This window comes from Melospiza georgiana, chromosome Z, assembly GCF_028018845.1.
Source record: "Melospiza georgiana isolate bMelGeo1 chromosome Z, bMelGeo1.pri, whole genome shotgun sequence".
Lineage (NCBI taxonomy): Eukaryota > Metazoa > Chordata > Aves > Passeriformes > Passerellidae > Melospiza > Melospiza georgiana.
The window spans coordinates 43,603,752-43,627,177 of record NC_080465.1 but is presented as its reverse complement, the minus strand read 5'-3'; the positions used below and the strand labels follow the sequence as shown (position 1 = coordinate 43,627,177).

At 41.6% G+C, this 23,426-nt stretch overlaps 1 protein-coding gene across 1 annotated transcript in view; it reads left to right on the top strand.

Annotated features, from left to right (window-relative positions):
- Window positions 1-22,449, top strand: part of LHFPL2 (LHFPL tetraspan subfamily member 2) — a 115,929-nt gene extending 93,480 nt beyond the window's left edge. Inside the window, exons 3-4 of the mRNA XM_058044079.1 lie at window positions 7,422-8,202; window positions 21,620-22,449. Of these exons, the coding sequence (XP_057900062.1) occupies window positions 7,773-8,202; window positions 21,620-21,876 (687 nt within the window). The 5' untranslated portion in view covers window positions 7,422-7,772 and the 3' untranslated portion in view covers window positions 21,877-22,449. The remainder of the gene's footprint in view (window positions 1-7,421; window positions 8,203-21,619) is intronic.
- Window positions 22,450-23,426: the final 977 nt, after the last annotated feature.

Genomic DNA, 23,426 nt, shown 5'->3' with positions numbered 1-23,426 from the left:
TCTCGTCTCAGCAGAAGAATGACCCATCCCTGGCTGTTCAGACAGGCTGGGGAGCCATAACCTCTGTGGTTGCTCTGCTAACAGAGCCTCAGAAGCGAAAGGAGATACTGCAGGGGTTTCCTTTCGGGAATTAACTGAAGTGGTGTTTCCTTCATGCAAGGAATCAAGGCTGTTGCAGGCTGTTCTGCTTTGTCTAAGAGCAAATCAGGAGCCCAATATGGTATTCCATTTTGGCCTAACTTCAATAGGTACATCCCATAGGTGCCTTTCTCTTAAGCTTGTTTGTCTAAAACAGTTTCTCTTCCCTCCAGTTTGAAAGACTGTTCCTTCCTAAACAATCCTCAGGTCTTTGATCTGCTGTGTTTGTGAGGCTTTTCCTGAGCAAGTTTTGTCTTTTTAGTAAGCAATTCCCTAGGGTTTGCTGAGAAGTGTCACAACTGAGTCATCCTTTCCTTTCCTTTCCTGCCTGTTTTTCTCACTAGTCTCATTTTAAACAATAACCAATGTATTAGTATAATAAATACCTTAGTACAATGTTAATAAATTATTAAGAATAGTTCCAAATCTGTCACAATGAAGTCATGAGGGTGAACTGTTTTTTACAATAAGCATAGATTACATGTGGTTTTGGTCTGATGCTCTAGTTTCTGCACACACCATTAACTATTTAAATTGCCATAGTCTGGTAAGGTAAAAATCCTTAGTAAAAAATTAGTGAGGGTTTGTTATAAATATTATAAATATTAGTAGTTCCTTCCTTCTGACTTCCCATTTTTCTCCTAACCCTCCTTTTTTTCTGATCAGACTCCTTTAGGAGCTCTAGTTCAGAGTTTTATGAAGTAATCACAACACAATGAATATTTGACTCTCCTTGCATATATGATAATGTAGGTAACCAAGAAAGGGGGCTTCAGATGAAACTTCTGAAGATTGAGACTTCAGTGAGGTTCTGAGGAATCAAACTAGGACAGAAAAGTCATGATTCTGCTCCCAGTTGGTAAATTCCTGAGCAGTTAGACTATCACTAATTGTAGCCAAGATTGCTCCCTTAGTGATGACTTTTGATGTGATATGTAATTTTCTCCTGAGAAGCAACAATAGAAATAACACACATTAGCTTTTCTTAACATTGTAGGCTTTAATAAATTTTGGAATTACAAAAGATACCAAGTAAATTTTCAAAACACAACGTAATGGCTGCAGATTTAAGGAATTTTGTAAGTCAATAAATACAGAGCAATGGAACAAATCTCCAGCTTGAGAATTTGCGCTTCAGAGGCAATGCTGGAAATCTGAGTTAGCTTGATATCCTCTTAGTGGGGGGGCAATAAGCAAAGTTTTGTCTGGATGAGGGAAGAGGGAAATGAATTCTGTGTTTAAACCTCCCCTGCAGTTGGTCTGAAAATTTGGAAACTTTCATTCTTGTAGTGATTTTTCAGTGATGTATTGGCCCCATTAAAGTCAGTGGGAGTTTTGCCATGGCTTTTAATGAGGTCAGAAGAAGAATAGTACATTTCAGCTGCTTTTTTTTTTTTTAAGTTGGAAAGAAGTTTTATATTTGTTTCTTTTACAGTGATGTATTCTAGAAACAAATCCACCTGTAATTAGATGTCATATTCCATAGCATTTGCAAGATAAAATGGAATAAACATCATGTCCAGCTTCAGGAGACCAACAGTCACTGTCATAATTATTTTCTTTTGTTTATACATTTCTTTTTCGCTTGATGTATATAATATTTGGGCACATGAGGGATAGTTTAATTAAAATTTGCATCTACATTCCTTTGCTAGGGAGATAATTTAAATGAAAGACAAGGAAATAGTGTTTTGATTAGGATACTTCAGTGAGTTTTGACTATTTTGAAAAATATTTTCATTTTCCATTTAATATCTTGTGCCAGCATCTTACATTGTGCCAGCAGGAATATGACATGATGCATCATCAGTCTACATTCTTTCCATTACCAGTAAAATTCATCTGTTTAGTCTGATGTGTTTTCAACCACCTGTCACAATAATGCACTTATTAATACGCCTGTGCGGGTTTATAATGGTTAAATATTCATTAGATATGCAAATAGTCACTCTCTTTGATTCACAAGTGAAGACTAATAAAAACTTTGCTCTTTGTTCTTCAAGTAAAAAGCTCTGTTCTGGAATGTTGTTTAGGTTGGCAATAATTTGATGAGAATTCGTAGGTGAATGGAGAATCCTTTGTTTATTCTCAGCTATTTGTCTGAAGCTGGGCAACCACTTCAGCTTTAAAGCACCTTCTCCATTTTGTTATCTGACACTGAATCTTTTTGATCACTTTGAAATGGGTTGCATTTAGAAAATGAAACAAAAGCACAATGAAGTGTCCTTCCCTATTCTTGGTCCAGGTGCTTCCTGTGGCGAGTATGCAAGTGCTTATCAGAAACCAGTGTCACCAGAGCTCCCTTTTGGTCTGCAAAGAGAGCCCACACCAAGCCATTTGGGACAACTGGTCTTTCCCAAAGTACTAATCCTCGTCGTTGTTCTCTTGTGACAGGGGAGTATGATTAATGTACTTCTTTTTACATTTGCAAGTCATCTCTAAGTCTGTGGGGTAGAAATGCGGTGGTGCACCTCTCTGTCTCCTCCTTTGAAGACTGCAGGGAAGTTGGCAGAAGCCTGCCATCTCCTTCTGAACAGCAGTTCTTGTAAGAATGCTGAGAGGACTGAATGGGAGGAGAACTTTATTGACCAACATTTATCCCTGACGCAGAAAATTAGCAATTTCTAGTGGTCATACCACATTGTCTTAAGCGCAGTCTCTCTTGCCTCGATGGTTTGATGGCTGCCTCACTCTTCCAGGCTGGGTGAGCTCACAACTGAACAGTTTGCTTGTGCAGTAACACCTAAGGATGGAAGATTTTTAAAGGGGGAGCTCATGTCAGCCTGGGTGGGGGTCAGCTTAAGATAATTGAGTCTTAGTGTGTAAGCCTCTTTCTGTTTGTTTTAAATAGTGAGTAAACATCAACACAAATAGGAGCCACTTCCACTCTCGGAGTTCAAAGCATATTCAGAGAGTTTATTACTGCTAATGAAAAACATTTCAGAGAAAGCAGAACACAGGCTTCCAAGATTTGCACATATTGCATTATGAGATGCTCAAGCTTGTGTATGGTAAACAAGATTTAGAAATTCCTCTATGTGGTTGTACTTTGGACCCCAACAGACTTTGGCAGAAAATGTCTAACTATGCTTGGATTTATTCTATAAACTGGGATGGCTTCAGCAGTCTGTGTGGCCTTCCATTCAGCTGTTTGCTTAAGCCAAGCCAAAAGCCACTTATCTAAAAATTATTTATTCTCACTCTTGAGCTGGCAGAACCAGACTGGAAAGGGCAAAAGCTGAGTCGTAGTCCAGTTAAATCATAAGGGGAGCATGAAGGACTGGCCGCAACATTGTTCTACAAAGTACTTGTGGTTCTCTTGTACACTAATTGTCTTATACTTTTTTAAAATAAACAACCTCAGATTTGTACTTTGCAGCTGTTTCTTTCTATCTGCCTGACATCTTCAAAATCAAAACCTTAATTCAAATATTGTAATTTGGAGAGGATTCTCACTTTCTGGTTTTGCCAGTGTAAGTAAGATGGAGTCGGTTTTCTTTGTTTATCTCATTGAAAAAATATGTGTTGTTTATATACTTTGAACATAGACATATTGTATAGTAAAAGGCAACAGTTGAAAAGTCCTAGCTAGAGATGTGAAAGTATGACTGGAGGCTTAATTGTCAAAATTGAATCTGAAGAGAAAGGAAGTTTTAGCAATGTTTTAAATTGGCTTGATCTGTTAGATTAAAATAACCAAAAGAATTTTGCATTTGAGAGCTCTTATTCTCTTTGGATACTTTGAGGATCTGATGTTCTTGTTGACATCTGATCACTGTGTTAGACTTCACTTCATGCAGAGCATGACTATGAGCGTGGTTCTGGTAGCCAAGGTAAATGAGGCTGAAGGTTTAGTTTGAGCCATCCAAGAGCTGTGCTGTCCAGACAAGGAATGTGGGTTATGTGGTGGGCCAGAATGGCACTGCCAGGACCCTCATGCTGCTGTGGTGTGTGGCTCATGTGGGCACTTGCTGTGCAGGGCTGTTTTCCGGCATGAGTGACCTCCTTCCACACCAGTGTGATTGAATGCAGTAGTAAAAATAGGGAGAGTCCCAAATGACTATGAGGTGAGGCTACTTCTTGTAATCTGCTTCTTCAGCAGGAATTACTTTGAATGAGTTAATACCAAAAGGGTTAAAGAACCATTGTGTATTTTGAATTTGAGTTGTCAAAGCAAATATTTTGATAGTCGGTCAGAAGTGGATGCTGAGTGGCATGCTGTGAAGAACATACGGCTCTGTCATGGAAAAAACTTGTTGAGGGATGGGAAACTGAGAGGAAGAATAAACAGCTAGTTTTCAGCCTTGCAAGGGCCTGGTTTGAGTTTCTGCTGAGCAAAAAATGAAGAAAAAAAAAGCTGGGGGTGAGCAGAGTGAAGCTTTATGAAGCACAGTTATTTAGCACAGCCTGTAGCTGGAAAGGCTTCCATGTATAGCACAAACATATTGTTGGAGCCACATGAGAGATGGTTAGGTTCATTGGGAAAGCCATAGCGGGGAGGAGGTTGTTGGGAGGAAAAGGGGGAAGAGGTTTTTGGGAGGAAAAGGTTAATTATCTAAACATGACTGAGCTAGGACTTGTCTTCAGTGCTTCATGTGCAATCTTTCCTTACTAAGTCTCAGAAAGAAATGCCTCTGCCCCTCCTCTGAGCTTGCCATCCTACTTTAAATATTTTTGTCTGTCTGACGAAAAAGGACTTGCAGATGAGTGGTGCTCTTCTTTGACCATGTCACTAGTGCGTGGAAAAACTTATGCAGAAGTTCTCCCAAGGTTGAGGATACCTTGGTATATGTATTGACTCTTGGTGTTTCGCACCAGAATAAAGTACTCATTGCCTAGGAGAAGCCAAACCAAAGTATTTTCAATTGAATTGCTGTTCTCAATGACATCTACTACCTCACTTTTAGATGCTGTAAAGTGTCCTTTAGTTGAACAACAGTGAAGCGAACTCCTGAGATTTGGCATGACCTTCATGTCAGCTTTAGACAGGCTGTTTTGTTCATGCAGTGACTTTTCTGGAGATACTGTCATAAAATTTTGCTGCAATTTATTGCGCTTACATTTCAGTTGGGAAAGAACCCCATGATTTGGTCTTTTCTTCTAGTATAGCATTCCATGTTTGTTATCAATGATATTTTTTTATGGCTGCCAGTGTTCATCTAGAATATCCACCTACCTAAGTAAATATGAACTTTGTTTTCATCGGTGTTCAATAAAGGGTGTTTTATAGCTAGCATACAGAGTCAACAGTAACAGCCATTATGGGTGTTCAGCTCTGACGTCCCTTCCACCTCACTGAAAATCCTGGAATTACAAAGATGAGGAGTTCATATGGGCGTAGTTCTTGCAGACAAATACAGATTTTAGAGCTTTCTGGAGCATATTTTAAAAAAATAAAAGCATTTTCAACTAAATTCTCTCTAATCATGCAGATGACATCAGAAGAATACTGGTTTGTAGTGGACATTTAATACATTCCAGTCATTATTTTAAGTGGAAATACTGAGCAAATTAACTTTCTTTGGCAGGCTGACACTTCAGCTCTCTGTTATTACAGTGGGTGTATTCAAGTCATTAGCATGTCAGGTTGCTTGAAAATTTAATGCCCCCCCCCCCCTCCGTCGCCAAAATGTAAAATTAGCAGAAGTGCTCACTATGTCTAAAGGCCCTTTTTTAAGGCAGTGCCATAACACTGAACTACAGGAGACAAATTCTGGTTTTGGCACATCAGCTTTAAGCCTCTTTTACCAAAGGAATCTGCAGATTAGACAATTCACTACAACTAGTACGAGGGGAGTAGAAATTTCTGGATGAAATCTTGCAGATGATTCACTATATCTAATATAGAAGGGAGTAGAAATTTCTGGATGAAATTCTGAATGTGTGAAGCTGCATGTGTATGCTTCATGTTACATTCAGTGGGACTAATATTCAACCACCTGACTCAGAACTCCTAAGAAATTAAATACCAACCTCATGACAAACCTAAAAAAAAAAAAATACTGAGGATGCCTGTTTTTCTGGCATCTGGTGACTGAAGCAGCACAGCAGTGAGGTCCGGATCTGGTTCTTTAATCTTGCCTCCAATTCAACGTCAGTATTTGGGGTTTGGTGAAGAAAACTTCAAAGTGCTACATTCTCATCCTGGAGGGGGTAACATGAGGGCATTTCCTGCTCCCACCCTTGCTTTCAGGCAGCACTGTTTCAGTTCAAGAGCAGAGGCGTGTGGGATGACCTGTTTGTTATTTTGAGGCTGATATTTGGATAGGACTTGGAAGTATAGTGATCTCTGCCTCTTGTGCTAAGATAAGTGTAACTCTGGGAATGTCATCAGCCACTGTTGAAAGGCTGTGTAATGGCTTGGGGAAAGCCCTGGGGAACATTTTGCTGCAGTTGCAGCCTACACAGGGCTGTGGAGGAGGGGAATTGAGGGGAGTTGGGAGGCTCACGGCTGGCTGGCAACCCCTCTGACTGGCACTTTTGGCCCCTTGGCAGTGACTGGGGCGCTTTTCCATAGATTCCTGTTCACAATGGCGTGAGTCACCAGAGGCTGCCAGTGGTGGCAACAGTTCAAGATGAGGTGTGTGACTTACCTGCAGGCAGATTGTTTTCCTGAAACACTGGTGCAAACCTTGAACCCAGACCCAGGGAGGCACCACTCCTTGCAAAATCCAGGCTTCAAAGGGGTCACCACATCACAGGGTGAGCTGTCTGCAGCTGTAATCTTGTTCACCTCTTCTTGAGGCGGGGCTGGCTCAGCTGCAGTCAGCAGAAACCCGGAAGGTTGGAACAAGGTTCCTTCATTGCCCTTTGCACCTAGGTGCCCATAGCTTGTGGAGCTGTGCTCAGCCTTGGTCCCAAAGTCGGGCTGTGATGCCTCCCCAAAGTGAAGGCAGGAGCTGCACATCTGTGAAACTGCTTAAATGTGTCCAAACATTTTGCTGGGTGACCGCCAGCACCCTTGGTAATTTGGACCAGAAGATGATGGGGGTGTGGAGGTAGGAGTGGGTGGGACCGCTGGGTGTTGCTGAGACCTTTGCTTGCAGTGTTTGACAAACACCCACCATGGGATAGGGCACAGCAGATACTGTAAGTATTGGCAGCAGTGGGAGGGAGATTAATTACTCCTCCGCAACAAATCAGGGAGGTTTCCAGCAGGCTCTGTTTGACTAGCCCTTGTTAGAGCTTTGTATGTTGATGTGAATCTGTGCCAGATCTTGGTTTGTTGTGGGGGTGGAAATGACTTATTTCTTACTGCTGATGTGTTTTCTCTTTTCTTGTAGGTGTATGATGTCAAACAGTGGGCAGTCCTTGTAGCCTCCCCCACCAGCCTGCAGTGTCATGTGCCAGTATGAATGTTAAGAAAGAAACACATGCTTCAGAGCTCAGCATCCCAGAAAGAAAAAAGGAGGAACTAAACAGAGAGAGCAAATGATTGCACTGCTTGCAAGACTTGAGGCTGCTCACTTCTTCTCCTGAGAAGCTTCATCTTGGCCTTTGTGAGAGAGTTGGGAAAGTAGTCAGAGCAGCCACAGCGATATTCTTAGAGTCCTTTTCCTTTTTTAATTTAATTTTTTCTCCCTTGTGTCTGGATTTTAAGTGTGCTGCACTGATCACAAGCACTGGACATCAATATGTGTCATGTCATTGTAACGTGTCGGTCGATGCTATGGACTCTCCTGAGTATCGTGGTGGCTTTTGCAGAGCTCATTGCCTTCATGAGTGCAGACTGGCTGATTGGTAAAGCAAAGCCTTCCAGCTCCGAGGAGGTGGACAACAGAATGGGGGGACAGCAGGAGCCCTACCGTCCAACGCTGGGCATCTACGGGCGCTGCACCAGGATCTCCCACATGCAGTTCTCCAGACGAGACACGCTTTGTGGTCCTTACGCTGAAAACTTCAGTGAGATTGCCAGTGGGTTCTGGCAGGCAACCGCTATTTTCCTAGCCATGGGAATCATGATTCTCTGCACCGTGGCATTTGTGTCTGTCTTTACTATGTGCGTGCAGAGTATTATGAAGAAAAGCATTTTTAATGTCTGTGGGCTGCTACAAGGGATTGCAGGTATGTGCACTTTGAGAGCAACTAAACTTTTAATTTTGGGGTGATTCAGATGAAGAAACATAGCAATTCTGGCCTGCCTGCAGACAGACTGCATTAGGCAGACCCAAAGTGATTCTATATGCTGGTGTTTATTCAAACATAACTGAAATTTATAGCTGCACAGCATGTAATACATTGACATTGGCAGCAGAATTGCGGTGTAATGTGTGCCAGAATGAACTGACCAGTATTCTTTTGTTTGCTGTTCATTTTTTTCCCCTCTGTTTGAATTTCTTTCAGTTACAAAAACTTCTGTCCGTTGCTACCAGCAGAGAACAAAGTTAATACTCATATTAAGGCAGTCTATCTCCCTCTTGCTACTTTAGTAATTTTTCCATGGACTGAAGGCAGTTTCCTTAGTGTCTCAAAGGCTTCATGACTGTGGTGAGAGTAAAAAGCACTTTAGGGCTAAGAACTGGTAATAGCCGCACACCCAGTTCCTCCAGCATTTCATGTGAAGCAGCCTCCTTCAAAGCTGTGTGCCTGACAAGTGATACCTTGAGATAAACCTTTCCTTTAGCCACCTTATTGTTCAGCTGCATTTACACAGCCCAGCGAGCTTGTCTTTTTACTGTTCAAGGATCAGCTGTGCTTTGCCTGAAAAGACGAATTTGTTCTAGAGATTAGGTGTTTCTGCTTAAGCCCATAGATTTTACAGAGATTAAATGACTGTTAGTAAACCAACCCTGGACAGCCTTAGTTAGAGAAGTATTCATTTTTCTGTAGTTGCCACTGATCCCTGGGAAAACCTATCTCATCTATTGTGCTCTCTGTGTGTGTGGTCATCTGGAGGAGGAGAATGGTCATCAGCCCTGCCTCTGGCAGCCCCCAGAGATCTGTGAAGAGGGAGGGAATGAGCAGGGCCCCCTCCTCTTTTTATCTCAGGGGTCTCTAAAGCAGATGTTTTCAATTCACAAAATTATTTAATCACAACAAAAAAATAGGTTTTAACTTGTTTTGCTTGAAATGTGAATCCAGCTTTCCCCCTTCTCACCTCCACTGAGGTGGCCAAACATGTCTGTGGTGGCTATACCTAAACAGGAGATGTAATGATAGGTATTCAGACCTTTATCTGAAGCTGGATGGTTTCATTTGCTTAGTTGAGACCTAACATAATCTTATTCCAAATACACATGGGGAAGTAGGTGAAGACTGACTTTACTGCCTGCTGCAACCCTCCAAAGCCAGCATTACATGCCAGGGACTGGCTGATGCTGCCTCCTGAAGCACTACCACAGTGGCTCTCGCTCTTCACTACTTCATTCATCTTCTGTATGGAAGCATAACGCTTATTTCATGTCACTCACAATGTAAGGTTTGTGTTTCTGGAGCAGAATTATATCCCTAGATTGGCTAAAGATGCTTCTGTTCATATGATGGCATACGATTAGCATTTCAGGTCCTTCAGATGGACATCACAGGTTTTGCTGTAGTCAGTCCTGGTGCACAGAATTTGCCCCAGGCAGTGTGACAAGGAAGCTGCTTGGCAGTGCAGATTAAACCAGTGGAAATTGTTTCCTTTCTTATTCTATACTTCAGAATAATCTATGACTGTTTTTCCAGGAGATGCAATTATTACTTGTTTTCTTTCAGAGGGGCATTTTTATGAGAGAGAATGGTTAGCAGCATAAATAGATCTTTGGCATGTCAGATTTGGGTCTTTTGAAAAGATAACTTTACTTACAACTCTGATACCATCTCAAAATACCTAGTCTGTCACATAGGATTAGCAAGTAAAAGATACTTTTATTTTAGAGTAGGATTTGGAGACCCTGCATTTGTGAGAAAATGCATGCTAGGACAGTTTAATGTTTTATTATCAGTCCAGCTGTACCCAGAATAGGATTTGCAGCCTAAAACATTGAACAGTATAGTTGACAAAGCATTTTGTATGTGTTAGGGCATAGATCAGTCCTTCTCAAGCTGTACTGAGCATAGAAGCACTTCCCTTCTTAAAATTCAGATAAATGACACAGCATGAAACTGGGTAAGAGAAAAGTCACCTTACTGAAACGTTGCTGCCAGTATTTACAGCCAGGCATCTTGTGGCTCACAGCTTGTTTTCTCAAGATTAATTTTACTGCTACTTTTGTTCCAGGAGTATTACAGCATCTGCTTACTTAGTTGCAATTATTTTCCTTTTGACTAATGGTGGCTGCTAATTTAAACTTTGTCAGCTCCTCAGTTTTGAAAAATGTTTTTTTTTTTAAGCAAGTTGCTCAAGAGGGGCAGTTGTCAGCATGGCTAATTCAGACAGGCATTATGATAGATAAACTAATGTCCTGACCAGAGAGCAAGTATAACCCTGACTTAATAATTTTAAGCATAGCATCATTCTTTCTAATGTGAACAATTATGGTTTAAGTAAGTGTACAAGAAGAATTTACAAAATAATTTTGTTAATCAGCCTATATCACTACAATATTTGCAAGTATGTCAAACATCTCCTTTTTAAACATGAGATGCACTCATGGTAGAGTCATCTACAGGAACTCAGGATCTTGCAGACTTAATCTCCCTTAAAATCTCTATATCTTTGTAGTAGAGATTTAATATAATTAAAAACATACAACAACCTAATTTACTCCTGGAATTCATCATGACAAAACAATAACAGACACCGGATATATCTTTCCAGTCTAGCAAGATTAGTTGTGGATGATGCCTATGGTGAAATTACAGAACAGAAAGCAACATCTTTTCTGTTATGGCCCTTGGACAAATGTGCAAACTGTCATTTAGATCAGTAGGAGGAAGCCATACAAGTGTCTTGACCATATCAGGGATTCTTTTATTATTTTTGTGGCAGAAAATGAGAAATACAAGGCCATAAAGGAAGAAAATATGGCTGTTGTTGTTTAAACTCCTGTAATTCCTTTGTTACGGAGCAAGAACTTCTACCACTTTCAGACTGCAATGCCTTTTATTCTGTAGCTGTAGAAACAGTAATCAGTAGCCCTGGTTTTGTAGATGTTTGAAGATTGTTTCATCTGGATAAGCACGTTTTCTCTGCATTAGAGAGTGCAGAGAATGGAGACATGTAATTGAATAGATAATTACTATCCAGCAGCAGGAAGACCAGGCAGACTTTCATTTGTATTTCTTTTTAGAGAAAGTGTTCTACTTTTAGTCTGTGAATCACTTGAAATGCAGAGGCTGGAGGAGAAAGGATATTATTACATTCTAGCGGACAAGAATCAATTCAAAGTAAATTTTCACAGTAATCATGTAGCTATAAGAAGTAAATAATTGGTGATCCGGTTCTGACATATATTGGTAAGTCTGTAGTGTAATTGCCTATGTATTTACAAGTTTTATTTGGGCTTGTGTACTTCACTTTGTTGCTAAGTAATACAATATAAACATAACCTAGCCTCAAAGGAGGATGGGGAGAGCTTAGGACAGAGCCTAAACCAAGTTTGGCTTTCATCTCTGATAGTTTCCTTTATGAAGTTCATAATCAGCAACTTGGCTTCCTTTTTTGGTCTCTGCCATGGCTGGGCAGACACAACCCTTTCTCCAGAGCCAGTGTCTGCCTGACTTGCAGCTGAGCCGCAATGCACCAGCAGCACCCTGGCTGCACACTAGGGAGGAAGCTAAATTAGCTGCACCAACATTATATCAGCCACAGAACTTGAGCAAGCCTCTGTGTTTTTTTGTGGGGAGCTTGACATCATGTGCCTGCAAAGGCTTTGGGGAGAGCAGTGGGGAAATGGAGCTGACACATCATGAAGGCTAATGGGTTTGGGAGTTCAGTTTCTTTTACTTCTGTTTTACTGTGCTGGAGCAGGGCTGCCTTGCCAGGAACATTTACCAAAAGAAGATAAAATAGTTCCTCTTTTCTAAAATCTTTCCAGGATGCTGATGGCTTCATCTGGAAGGCCTGTCATGAGTCACCCCCTTCTCATCTCTTCTTCTGTTCACAGTCCACTAGCTGTAAGGGGGCTTGACAGAAGTATGTAAAAATTGGGATGCATCTGTCAGAAGACATGCTGTGTCCCAGGTGCACACCAAGGAGTGTCTCTGGTTTTTTCAGGTGAATATATGGCTGCATTTTGCTGCCTGTGCCACTGGCATCTTTAACAGGTAGATGTCCAGTCAGCCAAAGCAGAGGTTTGTGTTTTCAAAGGCTGCTGCAGGCAGGTCAGAGAGCATAAGTTCCCTTGGATGCTTAGTTGAAAACATCAGGAAAACATCAGTTGAAAACATCAGAAAAAAAAAGTTGCTCTGTCTGGGCCCAGATGCTGCAGCTTTGGGCCTCTCTCTGCCACCCCAGAAGTTTCTTCTTTTCCAGGGTCTGTTTTTTCCCCTTACTGTTGCCCTGCTCAGTCCCAAGCAATGATAGCTCTTCCACAGTACTTTCTCTTCTCAGGTGTCTCAAGAGCTCTTTTGCATTCTTTCTTCTGACCTTTTCATGATTTTTCTCTATGACTGTCCATGTCTTCTCCTTTTCCCTTCTTGGTATCTTGGAGAGTTCCTCCATCAGGAGCTGCTGCAGGACCTTGGCAACAGTTCAGTGCCAGGAGTACAACTTTACCCTCAAATGTAAAGAAACTTCTCTGCAGCTTTCTAAAATGAGGAGGTGAAATTCAGTTTCAAACCAGCTGTGTGTATAAGTCTGTCTTCACTGCTGAAAGAGTTTGTTTTACATCTCTTGAGCTGAGAAATTGTTCAGCCTGTTATATTTACTTGGCGTTGTTTCCATTGTGGGAGGCTGGGTGATTAGGAAGGTGGTCTGAGCAGAGTTGTGATAGGAACCATCTGAAGGGGATGAGGATCTGGAGCTGCTTGTGGGGGTGGGTGAAGTGGGATGCAGCCACAGAGGGTGGGCTCATGGTGTGTGCAGCCATGCGACTGCAGACTCCTGGCTGCTGGAAGTTGAGGAGGCCGGTGGGAGTTGTGGAGGAGGAAGCTGGGGAGGAAGTGGGAGGTCAGCCAGGCCTTTCATCATCGAGGGGAGAAAAAGCAGGAGACACAAGCTGTGGTAGAAGGGGCATGAGGCTTCTAGAGTTCTTTCATATTCAGACCATAACATAAAAGGTTACAGTAGTTGCAGCATAGTTTAGAGTATTTGTTTATAGGTGGCATCATGCTCTACAAAGGCATTATTTTGTCTGAGAAAGAGACAAACTGGTGAATAAGGAAGAAGGCACCTTGTGAGCTGATGTTGCCTGCAGGCAGTGGAAGCTGTTGAACAGCCAGGGAGCCCAAGCAGCAGGAGAGCAAAGCAAGAGTGATTTTGCCCTTGAAGGCAAGGAAGCTTCTTGTTTGTCTTTCTGAAATGCAGAGCATGCATTTTTCAAAAAGCATATTTCCTCTTTGGATTCAGCTCAGAGTTTTTCTTTCCTGATGCCAGAATTCTGAATTCTTGGGGTGGGAAGAAAGAAAAAAGGGAGAGGAGAGAGATTTCTGATGGAAATCCTGACAGTCTGAACTGCTTTTGCTGTATGTGGTATAGTGCTTCTTGTAACCTATATGGCCCAATGCCAGCATGATATCTAATACACACTTGGCTGCTGAAAGTTCAAACAAAGGGGACTGCTGTCTTGGAATATGCCAGGGAAGGAAAACTGAGTTCAAGTGCTAAATTGCTATTGAGCCTGAGGGAGACCATTAGTAACTTCAAAGAAATAAAATGCAGATTTCAGTGTTTTGTTAGATTCGGAGTTCGACTCATCTCCGGCATTATCAAGGTAGGTACTTGAAAACCAGCAGACACACAGCAGATTAAAATGAATAGAAAAATAAACAAAAAATTCAGGCTTTCAGTGATCAAGTTTGGCAGTTGATTATCTTGGCAAGTGTAAATGTCTTCCAACAAACAGCGCTTAGTGTGAGAGAGACTCCCATGCTACCCACTGAGAAAGATTTTACCTGTGGCACATGTGCACACTCAGGTCTCTTACTTCTACCAACATAGGTGAAATGCTGAGCACTTCTTTACACCCCTGCCCTGGTGGTGTGGGAAAGAGTGCTGGTGACCCCAAGAGGCCATGGGGATATCAGGAGGGCACAAGGGCTCTGTTTCTGTCAGATTTTTGGTTCTAGGCCTCAGAGCCATGACAGATGCTGCTATTTGTGTGTAGAATGCAAACACAAAGAAAACATTTAAACTTAGCAAATGGCTGTGCTCTCACTCAAGCACAAGAAAGAAAGATGAAAGGAGCTCTTTCAGGAAAAGGGGCTATCTTTTGCTAAGCTTCTGTCTTTGGGGTTCCTGATGTGGTGGTGAAGGAAGTAAGTGGATTTGAGTTGTGCTTTCTTACCCAGTACAGATGTCCTGCACTGTGCTGCTGAATAGCTCATGAAGCCACAGGAAATTCTCCCCTTCCTGCATCTCCATTTGCCTTTTCCTTCAGGCTGAGTCCTAGTTCCTCTGCAGCTCCTCTCCCCCACCCCCAAACTGAAGTTTTGTTTGTACTATGGGATCGGTACTGAGGAAATGTAAGGCCATGAAAAAAGCAACCTGCAGCCCTTTTACCTCTGTTTAAGCTAAGGGAGGTGGTTGTTTTGGCCTCCCTTACTGAGCTATAGTCATATTTCATTCCCTTTCTGCTAAGGCAGCATGAGTGATTGGTGGTTTGGAGGCAATGGCACTCACTGGTTGAATAGCAGTGAAAAAGGTTATGGTGAGTGGTAGGGAGTAGATGGGATCTGGGCCCCTGCGTCTTTCAAGAACAGAATATTTAATATGGCCTTTCTCTCCTGATTCAGAAGCCTCCTTGAATTTACCACCTAAAACTGAATTTCTCAATTAGGAGCATTGACTGAACGTTTTACTGGGTCATCCTAGATTAAAAACACTCAGTGCTTTTTGGGGTTTTAAGGTGAAATGTGAGAGGTGGCTGTGCCTGAGCAATGGCCCAACAAGTGGAGAGTCTTTGTTTACTTCTGTACTGCTGAAAAAATTTAAACATTTGGCTTTTCCCTTATAACATGCTTTATCTTGACATTAATTGCCTAGGTTGACAGCCACCACATGGGAGCCCCCAGAGTGTGGTGACTTTACATGGCTGACAGCCAGGAAAGAGGCAGCAGTGTCACTTCAAGGCTTGGGACTGATTTTACTTTGAGTCTACACATTTTCTTCCCTCCCAAGTAATGGGCACTCTCACCACATGCCTAAAAATTATTAAAAACTAATGGTGACTTTACCATCTTCTCTATTAAAAACAGCAATCTGTAGGCTCACACTTCACTTCAGAGAAGTCTAAGCAGTAAGATCATACCAATATAATAAACAACCCCCTAATTCCTAACATTGAGCTAACAGACTGAGTTATTTTGTGGCTTTTTTGGGAGGGAAGTAAAACATAATGGTTGAGTGTCCCACCAGTAGTCCCCTGTGCTGTATTTCTATCTGTATTTCCAGATTGCAGCACTAATGTCATGGGAGGTTTGCATAGGTTTGGTTATAAGTATCTACTATTTGTGCAATACATGAGAGAAGAAACGTGAGAGAAGGGGCCTTATCCTCTTCCTCAGTTTGGGGAGGGCAGTGATTAGGGAAATACTTTTTTCTTCTGGTATGTACAGCCCCTTATAGCACTCTGAGACAATTCTAAAGGGAAAAAGAAACCTGTGTGGGTTTTGAACCATCACCTGGTTGTAGTATTAAAGTACTTCTGCCTCAGCGTAGGGTATCCCAGGTACACTGAAATCTATATATGTGAGCAGCCGTCTGCAGTGATTGAAGGTATGAAGGTGAGCACTTGCCTCAGTGCACTGCCTGCTGGCAGCCCTGCCCCTCTCAACAGCCATGCTTCCAACATGCCCCAAAACACACCTGCTTGTGTTAGCCTGCACCAACTGTGTCGTGTCCAGGTAGGATTTTTAAAGCACTGATCATTATAATGCTGTGAATTTTTCTCTTGTTTCTCATGCAGCATTTATGAGTGAGCCAGAGGCCATTTCCAAGACACTAGGGCATGCAAAATCTCTCCTTTCTTTCTGGCCAAAGACCTACCTGCCTCTGGTCAGCTGCTTGCATTTGGTGGGCCAGGCAGCCATGCAGGGGGCTGAAGAGCAGCTGCAGAGGCCGGTCTGGGGCCCTGTGCTGTGGGTACTATAAGCAGTGCTCCATTCAGCATCTCATGCTTTTCCTGTAGCCAGTGTGCAGTGCTAGAAACACCATGTCAGCAGGCCTGAGCCCATCTCCTGAGCTGATTAACATGGTATTACTGAATCACTGCACAGACTGAAGGTGTTTGTTGTGCAGCTGCCAGGTGGGAGGCTGTCCCTTCACCTGTCTGTCAGGGGGCAAAGTGATCAAAAGCGCATGAGTGGTAGGTAACCCGGGAGCTTCCCTGCTGGGTTTGTCAGGAAAAATTTGCATATGGGGAAGCCTTCTTGGCTTAAGCTACACTAGTATATTTATACAGATATTTAACACATGAAATGTTCGGGTGGCATATTGACACACGTGGAAATGTGAGCAGTAGAGGCAGGGTGCCTGGCTGATGCACTGTCCCTGAGCTGATTCTTATTCCCCTGTGGTTTTGCAGAAGATTAAAACAATCAGGATCAGTGCCACTGGGGATGCAGCCCACCTGCACTGCACTGCAAAGCTAGTCCCTCCGTCTTTTACCCTTTTACCCCTTTTTTTTCCTCTCTTAAAATGTTGCTGCTCAGTTGTGCAGCTCCATAGGAGCCTATTGCAGTGCCACCTCATTGATCACAGCTGCTTAATTTCCTGTTTCTTCAGCAGTATTTAAAAGCTTTTTTTACTATTTTGCTAGGAAATGAGTAGATGGTTTCAGGCTTTGCAATGGAAAGTGGCTTTGTTAGTATACACTCTTGTTTAATATGGCACAACAGCAGCTGCACAGGAGACTGTCAAAACTAAATAGCATGCCTTCATTTGGCTGAACAAGCCTCTGCCCTAACTCCTGTCTCAAGGGTTGCTTCCAAGGAAGAAGAAATGTTTTCCTCAGATCTGAACCCCAGCTCATAATGTGACATAAAAATGCCCACAATGAAAGGCTTATCCATTGGTTTTCCACAATGTTGACCAGGCAGCATTGCTGCAGTGTATAAAAACCAGGAGGAGCAATACCTTGCTGCAGCTGCAGGCCTGTAAAAGGAGAAAAGGTCTTGGCGCACAAATACAAAAAGTCTTCTCCTATAGGAGAAAGCATTAATCAACTGTCTTCTGAAATTTTTTTGCACAGTGGTGCAGTCTGCTGTGTTGATAGTGATGTTCTCAGTGTGCTGTAAGGTTTTGATTTGGTGTTTTAGGAGAAAGGAGTTGTTTTTACACAATTTAAGTAAAGAATGCCCGATGTTTAATAGGCTGTTGTAATCAGGAGATACATAGTAATCTAATAGTAACATTAAAATCTAAATCTCACAAAGACGTCTTTTCAAAAGCAAGTAATTAGGGCCTGATAATAAAAGGTTATGTGAAAGATGTAAAAATGTTCTCTGCTGACAGAACTTACACCAAAGAGTTATAGGTAAGGTCTCTGGGTAAAAAAGTAATTTGAATAGTTTTCTGTTGTCATGCCTAGGCATCTGGCAGCATTGTGTGACATTCTTTCATACCTCTGTTTTGGGGACTCCTCAGAGAAGAGGTAACTGAGAACTGGCAACAACTAACAAAAAGGAAATTTTGAAAAATAATCAAACTGATTTCAAGAAGTGGGATTGTGCTGCTTAAAAAGTAGGAACGGTACACAGTATGTGTACAGCAGAAGCTGCAGTTTCAGCAATGCAGCTGTGCCCAGAGAGGGAGTTAAATCTAGAACAAGTTAAGGGAGTTAAATCTAGTGCAAGCATGAACTCTGTGGTGTGCCTGTAGATGAGCACAGTGGAAAACAGCTTGTTATGTTTTCAGAGTGAATTTGTTCCTCCCAGCAGGGTGAACAAACAGCAGTAATTCCACAGGTAGGTTGGCTGTGAATTAAAAATCATTTATTGTACAGCAGCACAAAGAACTGAAAAGATTAATTGTAGAAAACTTGTTCAGACAGAGCACTCAATTTTTATTCTCTGTTCTTTTTCTTCAGTATTGGCTTCCCTTCAAAGACACAGGGACAAACAAAAACTGATTTATTAAGAAAAAATCACTATAATTAATATTTACTGTCCTTCTGCTAGACGTGTCTCAAGGCAAACTGTCAACAGAAGATAGTTTTTTTCTCCTTGTCTCTTTGCATCCATGTTTCCAGGAGGAGAGGGGGTGGATCTTTCTGAGGGGTGTCTGACTGCAAGTGGTTGAACAGTTAAGTACTTTGGTTCGCTGTCTGCTCTTTTAGGCAATTTAGGCAATGGTTTGCACTGTTAGTGCGTGGTGGAGCATGTTTTGTTCAAGCTGTAGGAGTCATTGAGATGGGCTCTGCGGCTGACTCTTCTGAGAGACTGGGTAGCAGGAGGCAAAGCTCCTCTTCAATTGAACACTGCTTTCTGGGAGAGTCAGGAAGGGACCCTGCACAGCTCAGCCGTTGCTCTGGATATGGGAGCTTTGAGCTGAATACGTGATGAGGGGCCTGTGCCTCTCCACTTCCTGTTAGCATGAACCAGAGGAGTGCCTTTCTCCTGTGGGTATTTTGAATTGACTGAATGGAATCATCTTTATTTACTTTTCCTGTCAAGCAGGAACCTGTTATTAATGAAATAAAAAATTGTGATAGATAGTGCTAAGAGGCTCATGAAACACTTTCTATCTGCACTGAAATGGAGAAGTAGAAAGGAGGTTTGGTAGCAAAAGTACTACTTTTTTTGATTTCATTATGCTGGTCCAGTATAGGAGTTACAAAGTTAGCTGCCTGAAATCAGGTACATACTCTAACTGTATTCAAATCCATAGTCAAGGCTTTCCTCCAGGTTTTGTTTTCATCTGTGAGAAAATATATGAAGTTTATCAAATTGTGGCTTTTTATATATTTATTATATTTATATATCCAGGAACTTTACTTTTGAAAAAAAGGTCTAAGTCAGTAAGGTCCTATTGACTACATTTGGCAGCAGTGCTGTGCCTTTTGAGAGCCTGAGTTTTGGGTAATGGCTTTTCATCTTGGGGCATACATTCCATGAACCAGTAGCTTTCAGGAGTCGCTCAGTGCTCTAGTTTTGATAAAAAGTGATGGATGTGTCTTCTTGGTCCTGTTTGTGACACTCAGACAGCCATAAGCTGGGTTTGCTGTTAAACACAGGCTGCCTAGGTTTGTGAGTGATGGAGTGATAAACTTAAAAACCTTCCATGTTGGCAGCAGCTATGCTGGCATTTCAGATCCAGCTTTTTAATTCAGTGATGGTGATTTTTACCTACCAAAGGGCTTGTGATCATTAGAGAGCAGCAACTGGCCCATACCAATGTGCAGTCAGAAAGATACATAGTGTGGTCGTACTGGTTGCGCAGAACAGGAAACTAGTGATGAATAGAGGAGAAGGAACTGCTGGTGTTTAGTCTGAAATGGCTGCACGGCTCAGCAGGATGAATGCACAGCTTATCCAGGCCTGTCCAAGATAAAGCAATACTTTATACTTAATGTATTTGGCCAACCAGCCTGGAAACACTGCATGAAATTTGTCACTGGTTCTTAAATGTAAGCAGTGATGAAATCCCTCCACAGAGAACGGATATCACTCACTAATGGATTTTGCCGCCCCAAAGAGTAACGACATTTATGTCATTCATGCCCATGGTGTTGTGTCATCATTAGAAAAACGCTGGAGGAAGGACTTTCTTTTGTGAAATGTCTGGCATTCACAGACATTAATTTTAGACAGTTGGATGATGGTTTTTGCATTTTGTGTAAATTAACTGCTTACTAACTAGGACCCACATTGTTAGTGAGGAAAATGTCATGCATCTGGCCAAATTTCGTTGAACGAACAATTAAGGAGCCCTAACATACTGCAGAGAAGTCTAACTGCTACTCTGACTGAATGGAAGATGATGAAAACAAGTCGTTAAACCTGTTCTTTGTAATCTCTTGGTTACAAGAAAGAAAAAAAAAAGACTGGTTTTAGTGCACAACTTTTAGCCTACTTCTAGAAGGTGACAGCACTTTTAGCAGCTGTTTTCATCAGCATACCAGGTTAAATAAAGGGCTCTAAATAGCCTGAAATGTAAATCAGAAATATTTATGGGAACTGGAAAGCTACATTAATTTTCTGGATAAACTGACTGTATTTAAACAAAAATTGTTTTTCACAATTTTCTTTTTCTTTTAAGTAAATTTTTAAGGTAAACAGAAAGCAAATTTTGATACTGTGAGCTGTTCTTATGCTTAGCTCCTTCTTACATTCCTTGTAGGAGCGAGGTATGTGTTTAATTCATTGTGATTTTTTTTTTAGTGCCCATAAGAAAGCACTGTAGCCACTAGCATAATTAGGCATTCTGATTAAATCTCCTTTCTATGTTCAAAGACACGTGTGCAAGGACACTAATGTGACTTTCAACTTCCTTAATGAAGCCCTTCACTGTTTTGATGGTCCTCATAGAGAAACCTATGAATATGAGAGACAATCACATGGGCAGAACAACTAGTCTGTGCTTTTCACTCCCAGCCTGAGGCACACCAGACTTTTGGGGGTGCTTAGCAAGATGGGGAGTTGAGGCTTTTGCCCCTGTCACTACTGGGAAAGTGCTTTCCTTCTAAAGTAGTTAGTCAACTGTTTGGAGGATCCGAGGGCTACGTATACTCTGGCTATGGATACTTGGATCTGCTTGTTTGAGGCTGACTCCAGAATCCCTCTGTTATGAGAACAGCTCAGTGAACTGGCAGTATTATCTCTCTACTATGTCTTAATGTGGCCAAAAAAAGTAGAAGTGTATCTGGGTTTTTGTGGTTTCGGTTTTATTTGGGTTTCTTTTGTTTTGGTTTTGAGTGGGGTTTTTTTGTTGCCTTCTGTTTGTTTGTTTTTTTCCAGGCAAGAAAATCAATGTAGGCAAAATCCAGAGGAAGACACGCAAATACATTTATGGTGAATGGCTAAAGAAAGCTAAATGAGGGCTAGCTAAATACCAAATCAAAAGTAGATGCAAGTATTCCTACATTTTTGAGAAGTGCAAGCATAAGCAGTAGGTGGAGATGCTTGAATATTTTGTATGCTCTGTATTTGTAGCAATAATGTGTGAGAGGAAAGGATGTACGAGGAGTACAGAGATTAAAATAAGGAATTAGCCCATTATCATAAAAAGTAAGCCTTTCACATACAACATATATCATAGGGTAGCTTCGGATTTAGTTAAAAGACTGCATGGCATATACTAGAGAACAATCAGTAAAGGAAGATTGGATGGATGAGATGGCAGTTTTCTCCTAATCCTGGTAAATTATGAATATTAGTGACCATAATAATAATTACTAGATGTGCTGCATCTGGTGTTAGACTGATTGTTTGTAAAACTGCTTTCTGTTTTTATTTCTAGGGCTCTTCCTTATCTTAGGCTTGATACTTTACCCTGCAGGTTGGGGATGCCAGAAGGCGATAAGCTATTGTGGACCTTATGCTTCTGCTTACAAACTGGGAGACTGCTCCTTGGGCTGGGCTTTCTACACAGCCATCGGCGGCACCGTTCTGACCTTCATCTGCGCGGTCTTCTCGGCGCAAGCTGAAATAGCCACATCCAGTGACAAAGTGCAAGAAGAAATAGAAGAAGGAAAAAACCTTATCTGCCTCCTTTAACTCCAGTGGGGAAAAATACCAGCACCTGGATCTTTATCTGCTTTCCATTGACTGGGCAAGCAGATCTATTTACCTGTTTTTAACATTTGTGTGATTGAGCCCCATGCATTCCAACCCTGAACTACTGAAAGGGTCTTTCTTTGCTGGGCAGCGAGGATCAGAGAAAGGATCCCAGGAAAGCAGAATGTAAATACTTGGGGATATTTTTAGTTTCATTCTGTGATCAGGACACAGTGGAATATATTAATCCGACTGGGGATGTGAGTAATCACATGTATATAGCAGGAATGTTGTTAAAACTGAAAAATTCTGATTAATCGGATTGCCTAACCCTCCTTGGTCACTTTGAGGAGTAATAAAAGCCAGCACATTTTTTTTTTTCTTAAGCAAAAGAGAAGCCTATTTTAATGAGGCTTTGTTTCCAAGGGCTCCCTTCACTGGTGTGTATTTCTTCACCATTATCTGGTTTGGTACCATTTTCACGGAGGTGCTTTTTGGTACTGAACTTCCTAGAAGTACAGTGCCTTCTTTGATATAAATTCTATGTTGAGAGAGCAAAGCTGACATTTACACCAATCTGCTGACATTTACACCAAGGCATTTAGACAGTCAAGTCCTTGCCAGGTTTCTCTCTCTTGAAACTTAAAGCACAAGCTGTGTGCAACTTATTACTTAGCAGGTAAATATAGTTTCCACTGACTAGACAGGGAAGCTGTTATTAGACTGGCTCTCACCTGATTCAGATAAAACTGAAATATTTCTACAGCCTTTATTAAAACTTCTGAAATCTCAAGCAGACAACAGCTCCCCACAGCACCAGCCTTATCTGGGCTGCAGCCTCTCCTACAACTGTGGATTCCACATTGTAATTCAACATTGTACCTTTTCTCTCGTCAGTGAAACGTCATTCCCAGCCTACAGATCAGTCTGTCTCATGACCCAGACACACATGAGTCTTTAGGAAATTTAAAATTTTCAGGAAGCCTTTACAAATTCTAGATGGCTGGGAAGAATTTTTTTTCTTTTTTTTTTTTGTTTTTTTTTTTTTTTGTTTGTGTAGTAGTAGAACTTTTTCCAACTAAATCAGCAGAAATTAAACAGACATTGCCACAAATGCCATTTTTTCTCAAAGCCAGCTCGTGTTATTTGTGGTGGTTCCTCACTTACTAGAACTACTTCTGATACCAAGTTTGTAAGGTATTTTAACAAACTAAGGAATGATGCAACTGTACCACAGGAGCATTGGGGATAACTGATCTGAGTAGTTCTAATTAAATACTAGGTGAATTTTAGGCTCCTTTTCTTATTTCTTGGTAGTTTAACATCATCTAGTGACAATGTTACTTCACTATTACACAGAGCGGAGATTCTTGGTTTTGCCTGGTCAGTCCCTTAAAATGTGTCATTAGTTATTATTAAAATCTTTACTGTCCAGGCAGGTAGCTGCTTTCAAGGCACTGCTGATGTGCTTCACAAGACAAGAGCTGTTCAGCAGTCCTGGTGGCGGGCCCAGGGCAGCCTGGAGGATTGGCAAACAGAGCTGGAGCTGG